The sequence below is a fragment of the Talpa europaea genome (assembly GCF_964194135.1).
Source record: "Talpa europaea genome assembly, chromosome: 12".
Taxonomy (NCBI): Eukaryota; Metazoa; Chordata; class Mammalia; order Eulipotyphla; family Talpidae; genus Talpa; species Talpa europaea.
In genome coordinates, this window is record NC_140079.1 from 680,509 (window position 1) to 706,786 (window position 26,278).

At 66.6% G+C, this 26,278-nt stretch overlaps 1 protein-coding gene across 1 annotated transcript; it reads left to right on the forward strand.

Moving 5' to 3' along the window:
- Nucleotides 1–208: 208 nt before the first annotated feature.
- On the forward strand, nucleotides 209–22,611 carry DEUP1 (deuterosome assembly protein 1; the record flags this gene model as incomplete). The annotated part of the gene is made up of 13 exons (XM_084248507.1): nucleotides 209–370; nucleotides 922–1,017; nucleotides 3,529–3,663; nucleotides 4,330–4,443; nucleotides 6,779–7,021; nucleotides 10,743–10,885; nucleotides 14,548–14,679; nucleotides 15,090–15,429; nucleotides 17,892–18,085; nucleotides 20,997–21,111; nucleotides 21,607–21,732; nucleotides 22,209–22,382; nucleotides 22,444–22,611. The coding sequence occupies exons 1-13, from the start codon at nucleotides 233–235 to the stop codon at nucleotides 22,609–22,611; spliced, it is 2,118 nt and encodes a 705-aa protein (XP_084104633.1). The 5' UTR covers nucleotides 209–232.
- Between the last annotated feature and the right edge of the window lie 3,667 nt (nucleotides 22,612–26,278).

Sequence of the window (26,278 nt, forward strand, 5' to 3'; positions counted from 1 at the left end):
AACAAGAGGCCGCACCCGTTAGCTCTGAAATGAGCTTTTAGTTTCAATGAAAAGAATGAAACCTGGTGCTTTCAGCACCCGCCCCGTCTGAACACCGGCCCAGCGCGAGGAAATCGCGCCCAAGCTGTGGGGGCGGGAGGGCGCGCCTGGCCCAGGCACTTGACCCCGTCCAAATGTCTCCTCTGCCGCGGCGGCCAGGGTGTCCCCCTGCGAGGCGGAGCTCCAGGAGCTGATGGAGCAGATCGACATCATGGTGAGCAACAAGAAGCTGGACTGGGAGAGGAAGATGCGGGCCCTGGAGACTCGCCTCGACCTGCGGGACCAGGAGCTGGCCAACGCGCAGACGTGTCTGGACCAGAAAGGGCAGGAGGTACGGGCCACGCGCCCCGCCGGTCCCCCGGGCCCAGGACCTGCACCAGCACCAACGTGTGCTGCCCGAGGTGCTCCCCTGCAGGGGCTCACGGCTGGTGTGCGAGACTGTTCACCCCTGGCCTGTGAGGGCCGTGCCAGCAGGGGCCACGCCAGTAGGGGCCACGCCAGCAGGGGCCACGCCAGCAGGGGCCACCCAGCAGGGGCCACGCCAGCAGGGGCCACGCCAGCAGGGGCCACGCCTTCTCTTTTAAACAAGTTGTGTGACCCGAACCCTGAGGAACTACTCCAGGCATTTTTGTTTTTCTTTTTAACATGTTAGTTCCCAGTCAAGGCAGCACAGTCATTCCATGGCCCCCTGAGGCCGGTCTTGGGGGCGGGGGGCGGGGGTGGGGCTGGCTCCTCGCGGTTGACCAGGAGCTGTCCTGGGAACTGCAGACCGTCGTTCTCCGTGCGCTGGTGCGGCTCCGTGTGAGCTGTGCTTCCTGTTGCACGTCGCTCGACTTTATCAGCAAAACTGAGAAGCAAAAGTTAATTTTATTCCCGATGCAGGTGGGGCTGCTCCGACAGAAGCTGGACAGTCTGGAGAAGTGCAACCTAGCGATGACTCAGAACTATGAAGGCCAGCTCCAGGCCCTGAAGGCCCAAGTAAGGAGACTGGCCCCGACTTCTTTCGTATACACAGATGTGTGTGTGTGTGTGTGTTTTACATCATTGTTCACTTTTGTACACGTATGCGCATGTGCGTCTCCTGTCAGGGGGGTTCCCCGTAAAATTCCCACCACCAGGTCACCCATGACCGTCCCCACAGTCCCTTGTGCTTGTCTCCCCCCCACCCACGTCTCTGATTTGTGGTTGCCGCTCAGCTGTCGCCAGTTAATATCACGGTTTGATTCCTGTTCTGACCTGGGAGGTCACGTCACTTCTGTTCAACGAGTTGTTTCCGACACAAGCAAAGCCCGGGTCCCCGCAGGTCGCGCGTCCCCTGGTAGGTCGCGGCTCTGGGTCTCTCCGCTGTGGGCACCGGCCGGCAGGTCTCTGTCCATCCAGGGGCCGCTCATGGCGAACTGCGTGGAACACAAGACCCGCCTTCGGTAGTGGTTGTCCCCTGACGGCCACGTCCTTGTCCTATGACAAAATCTATGCATGTTTGATGTGACGAAGTAGCTAATTGACGGCGCAAAACTGCTTATTTGTACCTTACTTCACAGCGAAGTTTTCAGGGAATGCAAGGATTTCAGAGCCGATGGGACAGTTGGCAGTTCCCAGGGAGGGTGTTCCTTCCTGAGAGCCTCTGGGGGGGGTGATCCCGAAGCGCAGGAGCCGCTGAACCTCACCAGGGGTGTGTGACTCCCAACCAGCGCTTCGATCCTCACGTCTTCCCTGCGATTTAAGTGGCTGCCACGAGGTGGCAAAGCCTCCATGGTTTTCCCCAGCGAGACTCCAAGCTTCACACGCTTGATCAACCTTGTTTTTTCTATAAAGATAAAGCTCTAAAATAAGAACATAAATATGAAATCACTGTAATGTTTCAGTATGAACAAAGAGATCACAGCCTGGAATCAGGTTGGAAAATGCAGAAATCTAGTCAAGCTCCAGCTCCGAATCTCATGTAACACGCTCAGTGGCTTCTCGACGAGTCCCGATATCTAGGTTTTGTTTTTTCTGTTGATGAAAAGTTTGGGGCTTGTTTCCTGTGCTGGGAAGTCACCTGCCACGCGAGCTTCTTACCCGCGAGCCCTCGTCTCTGTGGCCGGCGGCTCTGATGGCCCAGCGGTCTTCACGGAGGCCGCGCGGCGGGCGTGCTCGTGGGGGCCGGCTCAGGCTCTGGGTGCCGCGGCGCTAAGAAGGCCGGTCGGCCTGGCCAGCAGCCTTTCCCAGGCACCCCGGCAGTGGCCCTCTGGGTGTGTACGCTCAGGCCCGGCACTCCCCGGGCCTGGCCGGCCCTGGACACGCTCCCGCGAGGCCGATGTCTGGGCTGCGCCCCCTCCCCCTGGCCAGGAGGGGCCGGCAGACAGAGGGGGAGGAAGAGCAGCCGGGGCTCTGCTGCCTCCAGGCTCGTTCTTTCCCCCTCTCACACCAACCTGCCCTCTAATGCCAAGAGAATACCCGCCCCCTGCACACTGGACCTGCTGGGCAGCCACCGTCTCCCGTCTGACGTCCACGGCCGCGAGGCAGGGCAGCCCACCCGCCGCCGCCTCTGCGAGACCCTGGCCCGGACCAGAGCCCCTGACCACGAGCCTCGCTCACCTGACGGCTCTGCCGGAGCAACACCGCCCTGTGGAGTCGGCTCCCTTTTGAGAAGAGGAGGTTTCCTGCCCTTCCCCACGTCTAGACCAAAGCGTACTTTTGTTTGCCGCGTCTGCTTCTGGGAGGACAGAGTGTCTGTCCCCCTCGCGCTGCGCGTCCAGAAACCCCGGCCTCAGCCGGGAGCCGCTCAGCTGTCGCCAGTTAATATCACGGTTTGATTCCTGTTCTGACCTGGGAGGTCACGTCACTTCTGTTCAACGAGTTGTTTCCAACACAAGCAAAGCCCGGGTCCCCGCAGGTCACGCGTCCCCTGGTAGGTCGCGGCTCTGGGTCTCTCCGCTGTGGGCACCGGCCGGCAGGTCTCTGTGAGGCTCTGAGGCGGCAGAGACCGTGGCAGGCTCTGCTCCTGGACGAGAGACGGGAAAATACAGAGGCCCAAGTGATAAAGTGACTGTTGGTAAGGAGAAGGTCAAGGCGTTGTGACACTTAAGCTTAGACTCTTGCCCATCTCAATACGCACGCTCTGGTTTTTGCGTCTTTTAAGTCAAGTCCAGTTTCTTGCATCCGGCCCGAGGCGGTCACTGCGGGGATCACTGACATTAACTCGGTGGCCACAGGCGACTCTGCGTCAAGTGCGTGTGCGCGGTGGCCGTGCTGCGGGCGTGAGGACGGCGCCGTGGGCGCCCTGGGGGAGTCCGGTGCAGCGCACGCCCCCACCTGCCCCCGTGGGCCCCCCGCCGAGGTGCACGAAGCGCGGGGCTTGCTTAGAGCGGCCGGTTCTGTCTCCGCGATCGGGGCTGTCCAGGTTTCTCAACACGACTCCGGTGTCCCGGGAGCGGCGCGGGGCGGGAGCGGCGGGTGGTCGCTGTGACGCCAGCAGTGAAATGTCAGCGTCATCTGCACTTACAGTTTTCCAAGCTGACCAGTAGCTTTGAGAAGCTGAGGCTGCACCAGATGAAACAAAATAGGTTCCGAAGGAAAGCAGCGCCGCCCCTCAGGGACGAGATGCCCTTTGACCCGAGCGACTTGAACCAGAAGTTAGAGGTGAGCCAGGCCCTGTCCTCTCCCGCGCAAGGCTGGCCCGGCCCCGGGGTGGCCCCTGGGCCGCCCTCCCGTGGGCGCTCGGTGGTGAAGCCCGCGGCGACCTGCACACACGTGCCCGTCAGCGCTGCCGGAGGCCGGCACAGGCCCCGGGACCGGCCGCCGGGGCGGGTCAGGCGAGGCTCCGCCAAGCCTCTGGGCGCCTGCTTGACGCTCGGGCCCCGCGCCGGGCTGCACGGCCCAGCTGCCTTCCAGGGAGACGCGGGAGGCGCAGGGTCGCCGGAGAGTCTCGCTAGTCACCGCGCTCGGCTCTGGCCGACTCTCCAGCCTTGGGGGCAGCTGCTGCTTCCCCACCTCGGGCAACCCCGTGGCCGCCCCAGGCCTGGGCCGGCGCAGCCCCCCTCAGCGTGTCCCACCCGTGCTCTCCCGCCGGCCTCGCCAGTGTCTGCAGCCGTGACGCTGCGGGCGCAGACTCCCAGCTGCCAGCAGAGCCGGGGTCTCTGGGCTGTGCCCAGGCCCGTGCCCTTCCCCCCGCCCCCCGCCTGCCCCGTGCATTTCACGCTCACCCCCCTCAGCTGACAGCTCCTCCAGGGCTTTCCCTCCGAAACCCGCTCAGTTCAACCTCGCTTCTCCAGCGGACACGTGTCCCTCCGCTTTGTCTTTTTACAGGAATTTAGAGCAAAGTCCAGGGAGTGGGACAAGCAGGAGATTCTCTACCAGACTCACCTGGTGTCTGTGGACGCTCAGCAGAAGGTGCTCTCCGAGAAGTGCGACCAATTCCAGGTACTGGCCCTGCCAGAGCCGCCCGCCCGAGCAACGCCCTTCCGCTCGCCGCCTTGTTTCCGAGACAGAAGGGCTGAGGGGAGACGGACAGGACAGGCGCTGCCCCAGGGCCGTGGCCGGGAAGGGGCTGTCCACACTGTGCTGGCCGCGCGGTCACGTCTGTGCAGACCCGAGGGCCCAGCCCTGCCCTCCAGGGCCGTGGCTTCCAGGTGGTGGGAGAGTTCAGGCCCTTTAGAGGGTGACGGGGGCGTGAGGGTGACCCCACTCTATCTGCAGCTGGGGAGAGGCAGGGCTGGGGGCTGCGGGTCCGTGACGAGGAGAGTGGGTCCGCGCAGTGCAAGTGACCCGGGCAAGGGCCCCGGGGGGCTGGGGGTGGTGGGGAGCCTGGGACCGGAGTCCCCTGGGAGGCCCGGGGGAGCCTGGGGCGCGGGGGCCAGTTGTCAGAGCCCCAGGCCGTGGCGAGGGTGCGAGACCCTTACTAGCGCCGGAAGGACCTGACGGGGCTTGTGACGTCGTTTCTCTTCCGCTAAGTTGCTGGATTACGCGTCACGCACATTGGATGCCGCCAGCACCACAAAGTGAGCCCCTGTGGGCGGCGGCCTCGCCCGCCCCTGCCCGCCCTGCCCGCCCCTGCCCGCCAGCCCCCACGCTCGCCCTTCGTTTGCCCAAACGCAAATACATGTTCGTGCAGAAGTGCACACCTTTCCCTTTCAAAGTTTTATTTTTCACTTAACTCCACATCCTGGATAAGTCTCACTGCGCAAACCTACTCACGTCTGCTCAGAGTGTCCGGGCGGTCACGGCCTGGGCCCAGCCTCAGGGTGTCCCCGCGGCCTGGCGCCCAGTGACCCAGAGTCACCGCAAGGGTCCTTTGGCTCACAGCCTCCTCCTGTCAGAGGAGCAGTCAGGGTGTGACCGCGAGTCCATGGCATGTCCCTTCTGTTGTTTTTTTGTTTTTGTTTTTTGTTTTTTTTTAAGATTTATTTATTTGGGCCTCCCCGGTGGCGCAGCGGTTGAGCGCTGGGTTGCGAAGCTGCCCGCAGCCTCTGCACTGCCGGTTCGATCCCCGGCTGCTCCCCGGCCACCGGAGGAGGGTCCCGCATGGCGCGCAGACCTCTCCTGCCGCCCGCTGCTCCCCTCAGCAGTGTCCTTCGGTCCTTCTGTCTGCTCTGCTCCCGGCTCTGGCTCTGGTGAATCCTCTCACCCTCCTGCGCTTCTGACTGTACCCAGTGCTTGTATAAACAAATAAATAAATAAATCTTAAAAAAAAAAAAGATTTATTTATTTATACCAGCACTGGGCACAGTCAGAAGCGTGGGAAGATGAGAGGATTCACCAGAGCCAGAGCAGGGAGCCGAGCAGGCAGAAGGACCGAAGGACACTGCTGAGGGGAGCAGCGGGCGGCAGGAGAGGTCTGCGCGCCATGCGGGACCCTCCTCTGGTGGCCGGGGAGCAGCCGGGGATCAAACCGGCGCTGCAGAGGCTGCGGGAAGCTTCCCAGCCCAGCGCTCAACTGCTGCACCACCAGGGAGGCCCTCTGTTGTTTTGGGTTTTTTTTAATATTTATTTATGCATACAAGAACTGGGGTACAGACCAGAGGTGTGGGGGTGAGAGGACTCACCAGAGACAGAGTGGGGAGCAGAACAGGCAGACTGACTGAAATCCACTGCCGAGGGGAGCAGTGGGGAGACAGGAGTCTGCTGTGCCCTGTGGGTTGCTCCCTGGCTGGGGATCGAACCCGTGCTGCAGAGGCTGACGACAGCTTCACAGTGCTGGGACTTGCCCCCTGCGCCCCCAGGATCCCCCGTTCTGATTTTTAATAATCGCTGGCAGCTGCTTCCCACCAGGTGCTGGTGAACCCCACCCACGGCCTCTGTCCTCTCCGTGAGCTGCCTGGTCATGACGGTTGCCCGTTTTTCCTTGGAGTTTTGAAGGTTTTGCACAAGAGCCGTTATCAGCCCCGGTTATTGGTGCTGAGAACTTTATTTTACAGTCCAGTTATTTTTATTTAATTTTCGTTTTTTGGTCACACGGGTTCCCGGCTGTCTCGTATGAACTGAATCCGTAATTTTCCTCTCAGTATAGCGTCTGGATTTTCTTTACTGCTGAATAAGCCTCCCCTGCTCTGTATCTTTGCTCTGTGGTTAGACAAATGTTTTCTCTCGTGCCATTTGAAATTGAGGTTTCAGAATAAACACAGACCGAGTTACAAAGGCAGAGTTTCGTGATATGAGAACATCAGGATTTTTCCCTAATTCTTTTCCACCACTCTGGACTCTCGTGTGACTGAAGCGCGATACGCTCGTTGACGGACACGATTTTCGTATTTCCCAGAAACAGGCACAAAGTTACCAGACGGAGCTGTGTGGCAGCGAGCAGGGTGTGCTGGCCGGCAGCCCCGCGCTCCCGCGCTTGGCCTGGGAGGCCGACCCCGGCGGGGACGCCAGCGCGAGAGACGACTTCATCATCGAGAAGTTGAAGTCGGCCGTGAGCGAGATGGCGCTGAGCAGGAATAAACTGCAAGATGAAAACCAGAAGCTCCTGCAAGAGCTGAGACTGTACCAGAGGCAGTGCCAGGTGAGGCCCGTGAGGCCGTCTCCCTCCCGGCGGGCAGGGCGGGGCCGGGGGCGGCAGGCGGGCCGGAGAGCCGGGGTCCTGTCGTGAGCTGTGCCCCTCAGCGGGGGCCTCACTTGGTCACTGAGCCCGGCAGCCCCGTGGACGCTCCAGCCCACCAGGGCGCTGGCCTGCTGTCGGGATGGGAGGCGTGAGCAGCCAGGGCCCCTGGCTCCAGGGCCTGGGGGCTGGACAGATGCCCGCTGGGGGCACTGGACGCCCCGAGACCTCCTGTTCACTGCACAGTAGTGTTTACCAGGCAGCGGCCTCAGGGGCTTTTCAGGAAACTTGGAGTTGGTAGAGGGAATTCATGGCTTTGCCGACCATGAATCTTATTTTCCCCAACCCAACAATCTTCATTTGTCTCCACGTGTGACCCCCGAGAACGCCACAGGGCAGCCAGCAGCACCGTGGTTAGCAACTCCTCACACACGCGTGTTCTCCGTGCCCCTCCCTGCGGGGCCTGCGGCTCCTCTTCTGCCTGCAGATGCCAGTTGCTGCGTGTCCGCTGCCCGGTGCCTGGGCCCAGGTCTCGCCCCCGGCTCGGCCGCGGCCCACCCCCTCCTCTGGGCGGCTGCAGCCAGGTCTCCTGCCACTTGGGCGTCCCGGGGTTGGGTCAGGGGTCTCCCCTGCTGGCCTGCAGGCTTGCGGGCTGCAGGTGGGTCGGCCGTGGGCCGTGGCGGAGACGCTGGGCCTGTGGGGTGGAGCGTGGGGTCAGCGTCAGACAGATGGCGAGGGTGTACTCAGGCTCCGGGCGGGACCGTGCACTGGACTGTGTGGGCGTACCCTCCAGGACCCCCCGTCGGAGCCCCTGTGTCCCCACATTCCAGAGGAGCCATTTCTCTCCCCAGAGCGGCCCTTCCCTTGAGCGGCCTTTCCGTCCTCCTCGAGTTCTGTCTTCCATCCTCTCGGGTAGAGGGGGGGGCCTGGTTAAGAGAGCTTGGTGGGGCGAGGCTGTGCACATCCAGGACGAGTTCGCCTCCCTCACCGAGGAACGGCTCCACCGCTCTCCACTGTCTCCTGCACTGGGGGCTCTGCGCGGTGCCCCCATCTGAGGGCGGCATGGGGTGGGGGTGTAGGGGCAGCCTGGCCCCTGGGATGCACCCCGGCTCCCGCCAGCGTCCCCACAGCCTCCAGGCCCACGGGCACCCCGAGGAGAGCCCTGGGCTGCTTGGCTGAGTACGGCCCCATGTCCACGTGGGCGTGCCCACGTCTGCGCGTGTCGGTGTGCCTGATCGCGTCCCGGCGTCGCCTAGAGGGAGACGCTGTCCGCAGGGTCCGCAGGCCTGAGCCGTGTGTGGACGCTCAGCTGATGCGTAGCCCGCAGCGTGGCCTGCCTTATCGGGGCTGCTCTGGGGCTGCTCCTGGCCTGCCTCGCGCCGCCTTCCCAACAGGACGGGGTGTGGCCGCCGCAGGTGCCCCCGGGCGGGACAGGCCCATGACGGAGAGTCACCAGCCAGAGGCTCGTAGAGGCCCACGGCCAACCTTGAAGTGTCACTTTTCTCATATTCCTCACCAGAGATTCCTTAGCTCTGTTTCGCGCGTTCCGGCAGGCATGTGCGTTTTTTTCTGCCAGCTAAGCAGAAAACCTGACCTTATTTGTTGTTTACTTGTTAACGGGTCATCGAGGGGCACCGCCCAGCAGAAACGGAGTACAGGACACGGATCAGTTTAAATTATGTCAGCGGCCGCATTAAGAGAAGTTAGAAGAAGTGGGTGAAGGCGTATCAGGGCTGTATTGTATGTCAGGAATCTGTATTTCATTCAGTGCGGTGTGTGGCCAAGATCCCATTTCAACACGTGATCAGTGTACATGTATTGCGATATTTTACCTTTCTCTCCTCAGAAGTCTTCAAAGTCCGATGTGTCTTCGTACTTAGGGCACATATCAGTGTGGCTGTTCAGTGTTCATCGGACGAGCCTGTTCTGTGTCTAGATTCATAACGCAGAGCCGCGTCGTGGACTCATGTATGTGCCCACGTTGTTTCAGACAAGCGGAGGTTGGTTTGTTGTTCTCCTACCTGCTGGACGCATCAAGGACCGACGGGTCGTCTTCCGAGTATTTGCATCCGCACGACAAATAATTGAGTTGACTTTTATGCAAAAACATGTCAATTTAAAAACTACATCTAAGTTGAATAGATTCACTAATTCACATGTCAACTCAGTATTATCAACGCTGGTTTCCAAGGACGCTGGCCTGAGTTGACAACCCTTGAAATTCATCACTCCCAGCAAAGCCTTCGGTTCCCTTGTGCCTCCACTCTCTGGGGCTTCTTCTGTGTATTCTCGTGTGTTAGAAAAAAGTGATAAATCATTATTATTTCTATTCTGAAAAGTTTAGCTTTTAGCAGAAATTTGCATGCCTTTGTCGCTAGGTGGCCATGTGTTCCCTTAATGTTGACAAATGTCACTGATCTTTTGTAGTAGCAGCAGACAGATGGGCTCTCCGAGTACCACGGTTAACAGAATTTCAGTTACCTCTGGTCACAGTGACGCCGCTTCTGTGCCTGGAGTCCCAGCCGTGGTGCCGTCTCCCTCCCCGGTGAGGCCAGGCCCACCCTCCTGCACACAGCCGGGCGGTCACCCCCTGGGCCAGCCCCGGGGAGCAGCGGGAGGCTTCACACCAAGTTGTTTCTACTCGCTGGTTTATTGCTTCGTTCGTATTTTCTTTATTTTTAAATTGGAACCTCATCTGAAAGCCCCCACTGTTTGAGGCAGGGACTGTGGCCAGGCAAGTCTACCGAGTCTCCAGTTTGGCTCTGTCTGTGCTGACTCCTGGTCAGCCAGCTCCTCGGCCCACGAGCTGGGAGAGGGTCTGTCCCTGAGCCTCCGGGCGCCCCGGGAAGCAGTGCGGAAAGCTGGGAACTCAGGCGTCCTGCACTGTCTGCACGGTCGTCTGTCCAGGCTCTGTGAATTCTGGGAAATGAATGAATGAATGGTGAGAAAACACGTCCACGTGAAAACTTGCACGTTAGTTTTGAGGCAGGTTATTCGTGGTGGTCCAGCAGAGGTGACTAAATGTGCGTTCCCCATGAGGAGGCCAACGGACGCCTCCCGGCCATGCAACTAAAGGTCAGTCAGCAGCAGGAAGCAGCAGCCCCGGGGCCTCGACAGAAGCCGCACTTAGTCCAGGGGTGAGCCGGCCGGAACCACGGGCCCGAGCAGAGCAGTGCGGCTTGGAGCCACGAGCCCGAGCCAGACAGCCCCAGGAGCCCTGCCATCCTGCCGGCTCCCCCTCCCCGAGAGGCCGCCCCGCCCTGCCCGCGGCCCACACGCGCCGTCTGCTGAGAGGACCGGGCAGCAGGGCCCTCGGAGGCCACGCCTGCTTGTCCGGGCGCGGCCCGGCAGTGGGGCGCTGGGGCTTGGGGCTCACTTTGTTGGCCAGCTTGGAATGAGGCGGACCTCAGCTAGGCCCCCGCTAAGCTGGGGCTTGCCTGTGGTAACTGGGTTCGTGAGTGGGTACATCGCTCACGCCTTACGCGTCCCTCCTTCAGCCCCACGCAGCACAGGGCCAGCTCGCCCAGCGGGGGCCACAGATGCCCTTTGCCGCTGGCACAGGCTGGGCCTGCGTCCTCGGTGCCCGGCCCACCCCACGCACCGGGACTCCGGCTGAGGAAGTGATCGCGGGAAGGAGGCTGAGTCGGGGGCGTCCGGCCCGCACCACAGCTCAGTGTCTCCCCAGGCCATGGAAGCGGGGCTCTCGGAGGTGAAGAGCGAGTTGCAGGCCCGGGACGAGCTCCTGAGAGCCGCAGAGGCCGAGCGCGCGCGCCTGCACGAGGAGCTGCTCACCGCGGGGGAGCTGCGGAGCGCGCAGGGAGACCGCAGGTAGGACGCGGCGCTGCCCAGAGCCGCCCCGGGCCCTCCAGGGCGTCTTCTGAGTCGACATTTCAGCTGGACCAGGGATCTCTCTGCTTTAATGCGACGGCATCTGTTGGGTGACACTAGGTGTTGACCGTGAAATCAGTGACGCTGTCTTCCAGGTCCTCTCTGTGCCTCAGACGGTCGCAGCTCCTCAGAGTCACACTGCCTGTCGCGGGGAGTCAGAGGCGCCCTCGGGGCTGGGCCCTCTGCTTGGGTCGCTGCAGGAGGGACCTGCTGCCGCTTGCGCCCTGCCCGGCCTGTCGGGCTGCTGCCCACTCTGTGCTGCAAAGGCTGTTCCCGCCCCTGCGCTCCCGCCTTGGGTGCCCCAGCGAGGCTTCCGAGTGGAGCAGATTTTGTTTCCTCTTTTCAAATCGGACGGACACTCTCACTCCCGGGGGCACGGCCGAGGCTGACTGGACGCTGACGCGGGGGTGACGGGGGCTGTCCACCGCCCGGCGATGTTCCGGTGCGTGTGACTGTCCCTGAGGGGCGAGGAGCGCTGCTGAAACGTGGCTGCGCTCCTTGAAGCCGATGATTATTTCTTCCATGCGGGACTCGCTAGCGTTTCTTCGAGGTCTGCACTTAAAAGCAAATGCAAATCCAGAAGCGGCCCCAGCAGCGGGCCCAGCAGCAGCACCAGGTCGGGTCACCGTGCGGCCTCCTGGGGCAGCTCCCCCGAGGCCCGGGCGCTGCCTGAGGGCAGGAGGCTCTTCCACCGGGAAGGCACGGCCTGGAGGGGCCAGCCACCCGGCCATGGGGCTGTGAGGGGTTCGGGTGCTTGCGGGGCCCACACCCAAGCTCCAGCGCCCCTGCCCCACAGCTGCACCCTGTCCGTGGTCTTGCTGCCGCGGGCCTGGCCAGTGCAGCTGCCGCCTGAGTGCGGCCCCCCTCCCGCCCCCTGGCAGCGCTGCCATGACCCCGGACGTCTCCTCTCTGGTCTCGGGGGCGGCCTCAGTCCGGCTTCCTGAGGACACAAGGTCTCGGCCTCCCGCCTCCATGCTCCGGGCAGCCACTGGGTGTCCCGTCCATGGGAAGGGGCTGTGTCTTCTCCCATCCGGTCTCTGTACGGTGGCACCAGGAGGAGCCACGGGCGAGCACGCGGCGCCTCCCCGTGAGGCCAGGTCCCCTCTGGCCTCCTCGCTCAGTGGCCTTCTCGTCCTTCAGTGCCGGAAACGCCTGGGCCAGTGGGTCCAGGAGGCTGTTTGAGCGGCCCCAGCTGCTGTGCCCAGCGTGAGCCGGCCACATGGTCCGTACACTCGCCACCCTGCGGGTTCACCGGCCCGAGGCCGTGGAGGCCGGCCAGCCTCCCACTCCCGGCGTGGCTCGAGGTGCTGGAGAGAGGAAACCGCACTTTCCAGCGCTTCCAAGTCAGAGACACAAGAAGAACTTCAGCTGATCTTGAAATCGTGTTTAGCAGGACAGGGAACAACCCCTCGCCGTGTGTCACCGAGCAGGGAACGGGGCTGGGAACTCTGACGCGCCGACTCCCCGGAGCCCCGGGGGTCAGGGCCGCGCTCACAGCGCAGACGCGCCTCCCCGGGCAGCCCCGCGCGGGAAGCCTGCTTCCACAGTCACGTGTGATTGAGAAGCAGGAGAAAGCCGCAGTGTAGACAGCGCCGAGGGCTGCCCCGCCCAGGAGACCCTCCATGGCGCGCTGGACACGTGTGTCGTCTGCCACTGCCGAGCTGGGTCTGCTTTGGCTTTTGTGACCTGTGCAAAGTCCCTCGGACCCTGAGGCGTCCCTGGCTGGCACAGCCCAGCCCGGGGGCAGCGAAGCGGGGGCCTGCGCTGTGTCGGGGCCTGCGTGCCGCTGACCTGCCCAGGGGAACGTGGCACCACCCCCCGCGCCTCCTGTGGGGGCCGGACTCGCACGCCCGCCTCTTCCCTCTCACTCACATCCCGCCTGTTTGAGCGGCCGAAGCCCAGCTCCCGTGCGCGCCGGCCGGGCCGTCAGGGCCCCCGGGTCCCTCAGCGGCAGCTGGTTTCTCCTCCGACTCCTGACGCGGCTCCTCTCCACGACACACCGGCCAGCCAGGCCCAAGCTGTTTCTTTCGAGGCCGCGCTCTCCCCTCCCCCGCGCCCGCCCCGGCCTGTCGCTGAGAGCCGGCGCCACTGCGGCCCCGCGCTTTGCTGTCACTGCCACGGCTGCCACTCGGTCGAGCATGTCCTTGGGGGGAGCCGCGCACAGTAGGACTTGAAATTCCTGTCACTAGAGACGTTTCCAACAAAGCAACGACCTCTCCCTGCAGCCGCGCTGCTCTGAACCAGCAGTGCAGTCACGGCTGTGATCAAGTGAAGCTTCATTTTTACTTGTTTTCATTTTAGGCTCGACCCATGTTGTTCACATTCTGTTAAAGACCCAGAAAGGAAGAGCCAAGAGCTTTTTCCAGTGACCCCAGATCAGCCCGATCGTGACAAGGAACTGAGCAAGGTATGAGACACGCGATCTTCCCCCCCGGGGCTCTGCACGCAGAGTGGGGGCAAAATCTACCCTCACCCCTCTCTCCTCCCTGTGTTCTCCGCGGTAAGGCCGGCCGGGCGCCGGCTCTGCTCCTCCCGGGCCACGCTGCAGGCGCACCTGGGGTCCTGTCGCTGCAGCTCCGGGGCCGAGTGAGGGCGCCAGAGCCAGCCGCCGCGAGCACAGCCCGGGCCCGCCGTCCCGGCTCCCTGGGCCTGGGGAGGGCTGATGAGCTGACGGAGCAGCTGCGCTTCGCTGCCCTACCACGTGCCGGGGCAGCCGTGAGGGCGCAGCCGGCCCAGCTCGCTGGTTCCCCACACCCTTTCCACAGGCAGGTGCTGTTGTGCGTGGCCTCAGGCCCAGAGGAGTTGGGCAGTTTTCCCCAAGGGATGCACAGCCCGCAGCCGGCACGGGAGGTCGCAGCAAGGCGGTCGCCTGGCACCCCTGCCCTGCCCTTCGGTTAACCCGCAGCACTGTGCCTGTCGCGCGCCGAGAGCCGGGCCCACCTGGCGCAGGGCAGGCCCGGCCATGCTGGCCCCCTCCATGGTCACTGCCCTCTCCTCTGGAGGTCCCGGCTGGGCCACGTGCTCTGCCAGAGCCAACAAGGCCGGCCCGTGCCACCAGGGCCCCCGCGGCTCTGGTGCTTCTGCAAAGGGGGCGCCTCCCTCCCTCCAGTAAACGCGTCTCCCCCGAGGCCCCACAGCTGCGTCTCTCCCGCTGGCCTTCAGCTCAGAGCAGTGCACGGAGTCGACGCCGTGGGGTGAGACACTCCGAGGCCGGAGACCCGCTGGCCGAGCCAACTCTGGCACAGTGGCTGGCAGTGGAGGTGACTCTGAGGCTTGTGGGGCAGCGGCCGGTTCTCCCGTCCGTGGCTCACAGTCATGGCGCTCACAGGGCATCGCCCCCGTGAGTGCACAGTGGGCCTGCAGCTCCCGCTCCCGCCTGCGGTGTGCACGGCTGGGGGCGCCAACATAGCCATGCGGCCCCTGTGCCCGGGCAGAGCAGCGGCCGGCCTCACAGCTTGGGAGCCGAGTCCAGCCCCTGCGGCCAGACGCTGGCAGTGCAGCCAGGACACACCAGTCAGGACACGCGGGGTCACCACCGTGGGGTGATGTGGCCTCTGGAAGGCTTTGGCGAGGAGGCGGTTTCTCCCGTCGGGCCTTCGCAGAGCTGTCCTGGGCTGCTCGGGCCTGAAGCTGACCACAAGTCAGAGAGCACAGCCTCGCTGTGCCGGCCACTCGGCCCAAGATGAGCTGGCCCCGCCCAGTGTCCCTGTGGTGTGTCTAGTCGGCAGCGTCAGGTAGCCCTGGGCGAGCTGCTGAGCCTGTCCACTGTGTGTCCACCGTGTGTCCTCCCAGACAATGCCTGGGGAGGTGCTCGTCCCACACCCTGGGCTCATGGGTGGGGGCCCATCACAGGGTGGGGGTGCGGCCGGTCTCTGCACTCCCCAGGCACCCGCGATCGGCGTGAGAGGAAGGCGCCCTCCTGCCGGCCTTAACCACGGAGGGACGCGCGGCAGGAGTGGCCCGGGTGTGGCCCCGTCGCCGGCGTGGTCCAGGCGGGGAGCCTGAGTCCCAGCTACGCCTGGTAGAGCTGGGGGCGTTAAAACTCCCCCCATCCCCACACAGTGGCTATCAAATAGCGCGGGGAGCGGGCGGCAGTTTGCATACGCTGGGAAGAGCAGCGAGAAGTGAAACCTTGAGTCGGCAGGAAAGTCAGTCCTGGCGAGTTGGGCAGTCGCGGGTCAGCACAGCCGGGGCGGGAAGGGCCGCGCTCCACGACCCTCTCCGGCCCGCAGGCGAGAAGCCGGCCCACCCCGCAGGGCGCGCCCCCCGGCTCCGAGCAGGAGCGGATGCGCAGCGAGATCTCGGCCCTGACGGCGGAGCTGCGGCAGAAGGAGCTGACCATCGCGGCCGTGGCGAGGAGGGCCGCCCTGCTGGAGAGGGAGCTCCGGGCGGAGCAGGACGCGGTCGAGAGGACGTCCCCCTGGCAGCAGGTGCGCCGGCGCGTGCCCCACCTCCCGCGGCTCCGCGGAGAGCCTCGCCCTGCAGCCGGGAGATGGGCGCCCTGAGCGTGTGGGGCACCGGGCCAGGGCCCCTCCCGTCCTCGGCCTCCGGCTGCCTGGGGCTCTCTGGGGCTGCCTGCCCTGCTCCTCGAGGCTCGTTGCAGCCGTCCTGGCCACTCCTCACTCCCCCTTCACGGGATTACTTAGGCCCTTGAAAATGGCCGCTGGCCACGCACACCCTTCTTCCTTCCTGGCGACCGCGTGGCCGCGGTGGGCGGGAGGAGCAGCGGCCAGGCCTGGGCTGCTCGAGCCATGGGGGACGCCTCCTCTTCCCTTCCACGACCACTTGGGAGCTCAGCCCCGGCCCGGGGCGGCTGCCGGACTGCCCGGGGCTGCGGGCCCCAAGGTCGCCTCTGGGGAGAAGGGCACCTCAGGCTGGGGGGCGGGCGGGTGCCCACGGGGGATGCCCGCGGCTGGCCGGTCACCTGCGGGCTGGCTCGCGAGGGCCTTTGTTCTCGCCTTTTTGGTCCTCTCCGGACGTTTGGCCAGACGAGCCTGCTTTATCGTGCACAGAGCGAGTCTCTGCCGGACGCGCTTCGTGCAGAATCGGGCCTGAGACTAGGGAGAGGGAGACCTTGTGCCCAGTCGGGCAGAAGAGACTGGGCAGCAGGACGGGGAGGAAGGCAGCCCCCAGGGGCTCCGGCCAAGCTTCGGGACATGTGAGATCCGACCGAGCACCGCGGAGGGGGCCGGCAGCGAGGTCGCCCGAGGGCAGTGCTGCTCCGGCCTGCTGCTAACACTGCGATGTGTCCGGTAGTGACCGGCCTGGAATAAAACACAAGTGGCAAGTGGAGCTGGCATGGGCGGGGGAGGCGCAGGATCACCGCTGTCCTGAGGACCCGGCATCCCTCGCGCTGACCTGGGACGTCCCGAGCGTTTGACAGAGAAAGTGAGCGGCCGAGAGAGCCTGACGGGGCACCTCAGCCGAACTGCCCCGCGGCCACGTCACACCTGGGGCTTTGCCACTTCAAGCTTCCTGCGTGGGTGACCACCACACGGGAACACGCACGGCGGGTGACACCTGCAGAACCCTAAACTGGGGGGGGGGGGGCGTAGGAAACAAACTGAGAGGAGGCGCGTCAGCAGCACAGGAGTAACCTACGCGCGAATGTCTCCACATGAGAAACGGGGATGACGATGCAGACGACAGCCTGAGATTGCTGGGAAAGTCTTCAGGAGAAACAAGGAAGAGGGCCCAGGGTCGCCAAGGACGCCGGACGCTGCTTCCGCGCACACCCCGGGCTCTGGGCCACGCCTCGGCTGCTGCTGCGCCTGGCGCCGGGGGACGGTCTGTGGACACCACGGCTCTCTGGCCCCTTCGGCCCGCGCTGAGCGGGGGTCGCGATTAAATGAAACCTCAGGGCGTGCAGACGCTTGAGTCAAGCTGTGCTGGAGGCCGCAGCACCACCGACAGCGATGGATTGTGACCAGTCAGCGTCTTTTCAGGAGTAAAATTTTGAATCTTTTTCATGACCGTTTCAAGTGGGCCTGCCCGGGGGGAACGTTCTTCCGAAGGACGAGCCGCCTAGGACCCGCCCTCGCCGCGCCTGTCCCCCGGCCTCGACCCCCTCGGCCTCCGCGTTCCTCTCGCGCCAGGCCCGTCCGTGCGCCCCGTGACTCCCCGCGAGCGAGTGCGCCCCGGGGCCCCGCCCAGCCCGCGCGCGGCCCGTCATTCAGCAGCGAGCCCCTCCAGAGCCTCGTGAGCTTCTGTAACGTATTAAACAGAAGCACGTAAGCAAAACCAGCAGGTGAATATTTAATAATCATCTGTGTATCTCTCCAGAGGTATCAGCTTCGACGCTAACAGCACAGCGTGCAGACAGAACGCTCAGCTGGGCAGGAAGCTTGCGGGACCCCGCGGGGTGCGGCCGCGCAGCGGCCCCTGAAGCCCGGCCCTTAGGCTGCGTGGGGCAGAAGGGCTGTGTAAAGGCATTTCCAGCTCCCCCCAGTTTCCACGTGAGAATGAATGTGCCCATTTTTTAAAGCTTCGTGGAAAGCGTCGACCCTGCTTGGCCACTTCTCCCGACTATAGTTCGAACAGCGCTGAAGCCTTCGCTCCTGCGCTGCCCCCTCGCTCTGCGGCTCGCGCGCGTCTCTCACTCTGTCCGGAAGGCGCGCGGGGCTCAGGGCCCAGGCCGGGCTCTGTCCACGGTCGGCCGTTCCCCCGGTGACCGGCCGTCCAGCCCCCAGGGCCAGCCCTCACACAGGTGCCGCCTGGGTCTTTCCCATCACCCGGCAGTGCGGGGCGATGTGTCATTGTCTATTGTGATTCAATTTATTTGAATCGAAAAACTATTTTAAAACCAAGCTGTACGTTAACCCCAGTTCCATCACCATGGGGCGAGGAGGCCCTGGGGCAGAGCCCCGTCCCCTGCCATGAGGGCGGGCGGCTGCAGGCGAGAGCGGCGTCTCCATGACCGTGACCGTGACCGCCTTTTGTTCCCCAGAGCACGGACCTCGCCCCGCGCGGGTACTCGAGGCACACGTCCATCAACACGCTGGAGCGCGAGAACCAGCAGCTCCGCAGCGACCTGGCGAGGCTGCATGCCGTGGGGCCACCCTGGGCCGGCCGGGACGCCTGCGCGGGAGCGGGGCGCTGCACCTGCAGAAGCCGCGAGAGGCCGGGGCCCTGCGAGGACAGGTGCGCGGGCCCTCCTGGGGGTGCAGTCACATGGCCAGAGGAGCGCAGTGACCGCGCGTGTCCGCACACAGCTTCCGCGGGAGGCTCGGGCTGCCGAGGGCCTCACGGCGTCCGGTCACGCGGCTCCTCGGAGGCCGAGGGCGCCCAGGGGCGGGCTGAGGCCTGGCCCTGCGCCTGGCCGGGAGATACAGGCCTACAGGCGGCTGTGCCATCAGGTGCCTGGGGGATGCGGCCAGGCGGCCGTCGGGGTCACCCCAGCTCAGCACCGGGCTCACGGGTAGGGGGTCTGGGGGGCCCCTCTGAGAGCAAGGGCAATGTGTGGGAGTGAGAGTCTGTGCCGCCTGCCCATGCGCGCCCTCCTGGCTCCCGGTTTAAGTGAATGTTTGAGCCACAAGCTGAGGCTCTGCTGGTGCCAGCCCGGCTGGGGACCGGGTCCTCGGTCACCATTGATGAAGTCCTGGTGGGATCGAAACTGTCCCTGGAGGCCCCTCGCTGCTGTCCCAACTTTGCCTGGCGAAGCAGAATGTGTCTTCTCGAGGGGTTTCTCAGGGCCCCGGGGGCTGGCGCGCCCTGCGGGCCCCGGGGGGCCGGTGTGCGGGGCCGGCTCAGTGGGGCTGAGGGACGCGTTGGCCCACCCAGGCCCGGCCCCTGCACAGCTCTGGCTGCGAGTCTCAGAATCGTTTCCACGAAAGCCGCAGACACTGTTTTCAGGGAACGACGTATTTACAAACTCGGGAAATCTGCCTGACACGCAGCCCTCCAGGCCCCACTGACAAATAGGGGTGAGAGTAACCGGGTCTCTGTGCGGGGTCGAGGAGAAAGCAGTTCCACATCAAACACAGGGTTCCGTGGGGAGCCGTCCCGCTGCATCACTCTGGCCTTATTGGCCGATGGGCGGTGTCTGTCAGGGCCAGCACCTCTCAGCAGCTCCAGGCTGTCCTGGCGGCTGGACTGTGCCTGGACCTGCCCTTCCTGGGACAGCTCGGGTTGCCCTTGGCGCAGCAGCAGTGCCTGCTCCTCACAGGATGCCTGAGGCCTGGGGCACCCACCTGTGGGGTCTAATAGGAGCTCAGACTCCTGGCTTTGTCCTAACCACTGCCCCGAAGGGCCCTCCCTCCCGGGGACACAGTCCCCGAGCGTGGCTGAAAACAAAGCGCGGCCCGGATGCCAGGCCAGGCCCCGGGGAGCCCTGGCGGTCAGGCTAGGGTCAGCAGCTGGCGGGTCTGGGGCAGGCCCGCAGCCCGAGGACCCGGTCCCCAGCCGGGCTGGCGCCGGCAGAGCAGGCAGGGCGGGGCCGGCCCCTCCGACAGCGCAGCTGGGGGTGGCCAGAGGTGAAGACGCTGCCGTCCAGTCTCTTCCGCGCTCTGCGTTTTATCCGCCTTACAGTAAAAGGGTTATTACCAAATACATGCAAGTACTTCACCCCACAGAGCTGCCCATCCGAAGCGGAATGGATAATGGAGGTACTGCTTAGAGGATTTAGGACGGGACTGCCCCAGGTCTCTGTGTGGCGGCTACAGACGCTGTTGTACAGTCACTGCGGAAACCATCTTCTTCCCCTGCTGGGCCACAGGAGGAGGGCCCGGCGGCGGGGGGCAGGGCCCTCACAGAGGCGGCGGGTGGCCCGACCCCAGCGTCCCGGGTGCGCCAGGAGGCACCGTCCCTCAGCGCAGGTCCCTCAGCGCAGCTCGCTGCTCCGTCTCGGCCGGAGGCCGGGTGTCCACGCACGTGCGCTGTTGCGGTGTCCCGGGCTGGCGCCGCCCCGGAGTGGCTGGCCCGGCCTCTGGCACGTGCGGCTCAGAAGGCGTTTGCACAGCCAGCAGCGCGAGGGTGTCCCCTGCATCCGGGAACCCCGTGATTTCTGTTAACGGTGTGACGCTAAAACATGAACGGTGCTAAGGGCGGTTCGCCAGTACCGCCGGGAGATTTAATTATTAGTAAAAAAAGAATAATTCTAAATTGAAGGGACTCATTTTCATGGCCTTTGACAAGATGATTTTGATTAAATTAAAACCCTTTTTTATTTTCAAGAGCTAATGTTCAGAAAAATATTTACCAGTCCCCACAGCCCCACCGTTAGGACCTTTTTGTGTAAATTTTTGAGGTGCTGGTGTACCTTAAATTAGCTTGTTTCTTTGCTTTATCACTCACTTGGGTATCAGCTACCAGGATGGATATTTCGCTGTTTTATTCAGTCCCGCCTTCTACCTGCCTCTTCACGCCCAGCCCCTCCTGTGGGTGCCGAGCCCTCTCGTAACAACCCTTTCACCAACGTGAGGAAGTTGGAGTCGCAGAAACCGGGCCTGGGGCCACAGTGGGTGGGGGCCAAGGAGCAGGTGGGGCCAGGCGTGGGGGGCCCCTGTCTCCGCAGGAGGGTGTGTTGGGGTCTCTGGGGCAGGTCGGCTGTTCCGGGCCCCTTCCACGTACTCCATGTTGTTTGTTTTTTAAAATTTATTTATGCTACAAGAGCTGGGGTACAGGCCAGAGGTGTGGGGGTGAGAGGACTCCCCAGAGATGGAGTGGGGAGCAGAACAGGTGGATCCACTGAAACCCACCGCTGAGGGAGCAGCAGGGAGACGGGGCCTGCTGCGCCCTCGGGGAGCTCCCTGGCCCGGGATGGAGCTAGCGCTGCAGTGGCTGCGATGGCTTCCTAGCGCTGAGACTTACCCCTGCGCCCCCCAGGGAGGCCCCTCCTTGTTGTTTAGTTAAATGACAAAGACACAAAAGGTGAGCGCTGGAGAGCAGGACTGCCTGCCACGGAGCACTCTGCGGGGTCTCCCCCTCTCCAGCATCGTGGTGCTGGTCTGGGAAACGACCATCCGGGCCGGGCGCAGACCACGTGGCCGAACCCAGTCCCGGCGGGCAGACGAGGGCATGGTCCTTGGCCCCCCACCGCCTCCTTCTCTTGCAGGTGCAGCCAGGACTGTGAGCATCGTGGGAGCAGGACCCCGCCGCTGCCCCTGCTGCCCGCCCCCCACAAGGCGGCCGCCAGCCCACTGCTGAGCGATGAGGACATGTTCCCCCTGGTGAGTTGGGGACCGTCGGGGTCTCCCCTCGGGGGCCGTCACTTTGCCACGTCGCTGACCCGGTGTACCGGCCCGACGGGCCCTTCTCGGCCCCGGGGCAAGTGGCCACGGTCTCTCCTGTCCAGGAAGGAGAGGGCTGTCCTCCGCGGGGCCGCCAGGTGGTCTCTGCACAGAGTGTCCCAAGCTGGACGGGGGCCCCGGCGATGCTACTGCTTGGGCAGAGCTCGAGGGAGCTTTCAGCCATTGCAGGAGGCGCTCGGAGCCATCGCTGCTGAGCCCGCGGCGTCCGGAGCGCCCCACGTCCACGCGGCGAAACACACCAGTGACCGCACAGAGCAAACCCACGGGGTCAAGCGGACGAAAGAGCCGTCCCTGCTTGGGCCGCGGGGCCTCGGGCGTGGCCAGTCCTGTGTCACGGCACGTGAACCCTGAGGCTCCAAACGCCTGTTGGGGCCACGCAGGTGGGGCTTGCCGAGCCCTGCGCTGTCCCTCCAGGGCTCCCTGGCCTGGAGCCCGGCACCCCCTTCCTTGGCGCCCCCCTCCTCAGTGCTCCTGCGCGCTGCCCCCGCCACGGGGATGCGCACCGCGGAGGTGGGGGCTCCTCGGCGGCTGAGCACCCAGGCATGTCCGGCCGCGCAGCCGCGTGCTGGATCCGGCTCTGACCAGCCGGCTCCCTCCAGGCCCGGACAGCCCGTGGGAGAGGAGCCAGGGCGGCGCGTGTGCTGTGAGGAGGCGACGCGGCCCCGTTGTCATGAGGGCCGAGGCCGCGTGCTGAGCCTGAGCTCAAAAATGACCGAAAAGAGGCAACTGGCGACTGCCACGAATAGACGAACCGCAGTGTCCAGGGGCGGCAGCTGCAGGATGGACGGGGCGGAGAGGGGGCGGCTGGGAGCAGGCGGTGGGGAGCTGGGAGAGGGTTTGGGCTCCAGGCGCAGCTCAGCGGGCGGGACCAGAGGGCCCAGGAGGGGGATGAGCTTGGGGGGCAGGAACTCACTGGCCCCCGCCTCGCAGAGGCCCCTGCTGGCCGCCTTGCCGACCCAAGCAGCGGTTCCCGCCCTGGGAGGCCGGCCCTGGGCCTTGCCCGGTCACCTGCCCAGCTCCCCTGGAGTCTCCGCTTCGGTGGAGCCCCCGGCTCCGGGGTCCCGGCCTCGCTGGCCACGGGGAGCCCCGCGGAGGTGCGCACGGCTGGCCGCCCAGGGCCTCTGGCCAGCGGCCTGGGGGCGCCCCTGCGTGGCCCCGTCGCCGACGCTCGGGTTCCCCGGCAACCTGGGGTGGGCGGCCGCGGGGCGCAGAAGCCCGGCCGGCCGCTCAGGGCCCCGTCCCTCTCCGCAGTCGCCCCCGGACATGGCGGCGTCGCCGGCCGCGCGGCGCTTCCTGCTGGACGAGGAGCGGCGGGCGCGGGAGCTGGAGACGCTGCTGACCGCGCACATCGACGAGCTGCAGCGGCGCTGGGGGCGCGCGGGCGGGGGGCGGGCGGGGGCGCAGCACAGGCGCGCGTGAGGCCGGGCCCCCCACCCCCCGCGGCCGGTCTGTCCCCCCGCGCCCCGCGCCCCGACGCCGCCGCCGCGGACAGCCCGCCGGGGCCCCCGCCCGACGCCGAGGCCGAGGCCGGACGGAGCCCGCTGGGGCCCGGGAGCCCGAGCCCGGCCGTGGACGCGCTGGCGCGCGGCTCTGGGGTCCCGGGGTGCCCCCCACCCCCCCGTGTGGACGCAATAAAGGGGCGGAGCTGCCCCCCCGCGTGTGCGTGTCCGGCCGCGGCGCGCCCCGGGCGAGACCCCCGGAGCCCGGGCGTAGGTCGGAGGCTGCGGGTGCGCGGGTCGCTGCGGGGGCCTCCGCCCGACCCCCCAGAGGCCCCGGGCCGGGCGGGCCGGGACAGGAGGAGCCGCCCCCTCGAGGGAAAGGTCAGTCTCGCCGGGTGGGAGGCCAAGTGCTGGGAGGCCCCACGGCGAACCCCAGCCTGCGGGGCGCGGCATGCCAGCGCCCCAAACCACCCCGCTTGCCGCCGCGACAGTGCGGGCGCGGCCGGGCGCGAGCGGGAGGGCTGTCCCCCCCCAGGCGACCCGCTGTCCCCCCTCAGGAGACCCGCTGTCCCCCCAGGCGACCCGCTGTCCCCCCTCAGGAGACCGCTGTCCCCCCAGGTGACCCGCTGTCCCCCCAGGCGACCCGCTGTCCCCCCAGGCGACCCGCTGTCCCCCCAGGCGACCCGCTGTGCCCCCAGGCGACCCGCTGTCCCCCCAGGCGACCCGCTGTCCCCCCTCAGGAGACCGCTGTCCCCCCAGGCGACCCGCTGTCCCCCCTCAGGAGACCGCTGTCCCCCCAGGCGACCCGCTGTCCCCCCAGGCGACCCGCTGTGCCCCCAGGCGACCCGCTGTCCCCCCAGGCGACCCGCTGTCCCCCCAGGCGACCCGCTGTGCCCCCAGGCGACCCGCTGTCCCCCCAGGCGACCCGCTGTCCCCCCCAGGCGACCCGCTGTCCCCCCAGGCGACCCGCTGTCCCCCCCAGGCGACCCGCTGTCCCCCCTCAGGAGACCGCTGTCCCCCCAGGCGACCCGCTGTCCCCCCAGGCAACCCGCTGTCCCCCCTCAGGAGACCGCTGTCCCCCCAGGCGACCCGCTGTCCCCCCCAGGCGACCCGCTGTCCCCCCCAGGTGACCCGCTGTGCCCCCAGGCGACCCGCTGTCCCCCCAGGCGACCCGCTGTCCCCCCACAGGAGACCCGCTGTCCCCCCAGGCGACCCGCTGTCCCCCCAGGCGACCCGCTGTCCCCCCCAGGCGACCCGCTGTCCCCCCAGGCGACCCGCTGTCCCCCCAGGCGACCCGCTGTCCCCCCTCAGGAGACCGCTGTCCCCCCAGGCGACCCGCTGTCCCCCCAGGCAACCCGCTGTCCCCCCTCAGGAGACCGCTGTCCCCCCAGGCGACCCGCTGTGCCCCCAGGCGACCCGCTGTCCCCCCAGGCGACCCGCTGTCCCCCCCAGGCGACCCGCTGTCCCCCCAGGCGACCCGCTGTCCCCCCCAGGCGACCCGCTGTCCCCCCTCAGGAGACCGCTGTCCCCCCAGGCGACCCGCTGTCCCCCCAGGCAACCCGCTGTCCCCCCTCAGGAGACCGCTGTCCCCCCAGGCGACCCGCTGTCCCCCCCAGGCGACCCGCTGTCCCCCCCAGGTGACCCGCTGTGCCCCCAGGCGACCCGCTGTCCCCCCAGGCGACCCGCTGTCCCCCCACAGGAGACCCGCTGTCCCCCCAGGCGACCCGCTGTCCCCCCAGGCGACCCGCTGTCCCCCCCAGGCGACCCGCTGTCCCCCCAGGCGACCCGCTGTCCCCCCCAGGCGACCCGCTGTCCCCCCTCAGGAGACCGCTGTCCCCCCAGGCGACCCGCTGTCCCCCCAGGCAACCCGCTGTCCCCCCTCAGGAGACCGCTGTCCCCCCAGGCGACCCGCTGTCCCCCCCAGGCGACCCGCTGTCCCCCCAGGCGACCCGCTGTCCCCCCCAGGTGACCCGCTGTGCCCCCAGGCGACCCGCTGTCCCCCCAGGCGACCCGCTGTCCCCCCACAGGAGACCCGCTGTCCCCCCTGGCGACCCGCTGTCCCCCCAGGTGACCCGCTGTCCCCCCAGGCGACCCGCTGTCCCCCCCAGGCGACCCGCTGTCCCCCCAGGCGACCCGCTGTCCCCCCTCAGGAGACCGCTGTCCCCCCCAGGCGACCCGCTGTCCCCCCTCAGGAGACCGCTGTCCCCCCCAGGCGACCCGCTGTCCCCCCTCAGGAGACCGCTGTCCCCCCAGGCGACCCGCTGTCCCCCCAGGCAACCCGCTGTCCCCCCTCAGGAGACCGCTGTCCCCCCAGGCGACCCGCTGTCCCCCCCAGGCGACCCGCTGTCCCCCCAGGCGACCCGCTGTCCCCCCCAGGTGACCCGCTGTCCCCCCAGGCGACCCGCTGTCCCCCCTCAGGAGACCGCTGTCCCCCCAGGCGACCCGCTGTCCCCCCCAGGCGACCCGCTGTCCCCCCTCAGGAGACCGCTGTCCCCCCAGGCGACCCGCTGTCCCCCCCAGGCGACCCGCTGTCCCCCCTCAGGAGACCGCTGTCCCCCCCAGGCGACCCGCTGTCCCCCCTCAGGAGACCGCTGTCCCCCCCAGGCGACCCGCTGTCCCCCCTCAGGAGACCGCTGTCCCCCCAGGCGACCCGCTGTCCCCCCAGGCAACCCGCTGTCCCCCCTCAGGAGACCGCTGTCCCCCCAGGCGACCCGCTGTCCCCCCCAGGCGACCCGCTGTCCCCCCAGGCGACCCGCTGTCCCCCCCAGGTGACCCGCTGTCCCCCCAGGCGACCCGCTGTCCCCCCTCAGGAGACCGCTGTCCCCCCAGGCGACCCGCTGTCCCCCCCAGGCGACCCGCTGTCCCCCCTCAGGAGACCGCTGTCCCCCCAGGCGACCCGCTGTCCCCCCAGGCAACCCGCTGTCCCCCCTCAGGAGACCGCTGTCCCCCCAGGCGACCCGCTGTCCCCCCCAGGCGACCCGCTGTCCCCCCAGGCGACCCGCTGTCCCCCCCAGGTGACCCGCTGTCCCCCCAGGCGACCCGCTGTCCCCCCTCAGGAGACCGCTGTCCCCCCAGGCGACCCGCTGTCCCCCCCAGGCGACCCGCTGTCCCCCCTCAGGAGACCGCTGTCCCCCCAGGCGACCCGCTGTCCCCCCCAGGCGACCCGCTGTCCCCCCAGGCGACCCGCTGTCCCCCCCAGGTGACCCGCTGTCCCCCCAGGCGACCCGCTGTCCCCCCTCAGGAGACCGCTGTCCCCCCAGGCGACCCGCTGTCCCCCCAGGCGACCCGCTGTCCCCCCTCAGGAGACCGCTGTCCCCCCAGGCGACCCGCTGTCCCCCCAGGCGACCCGCTGTCCCCCCTCAGGAGACCGCTGTCCCCCCAGGCGACCCGCTGTCCCCTCCAGGCGACCCGCTGTCCCCCCTCAGGAGACCGCTGTCCCCCCAGGCGACCCGCTGTCCCCTCCAGGCGACCCGCTGTCCCCCCTCAAGCAACCCCATCCCGCCTCATGCGACCCGCTGTCCCCCCAGGTGACCGCTGTCCCCCTCAGGCGACCCCGTCCCGCCCTCCCTGCACGTGTGTCCCCCGCGGGCGCCCCTCTCCCGGGCCGCGTAGTGTCCCCGGCGGGGCCGCAGGCCGCTGCTCGGAGG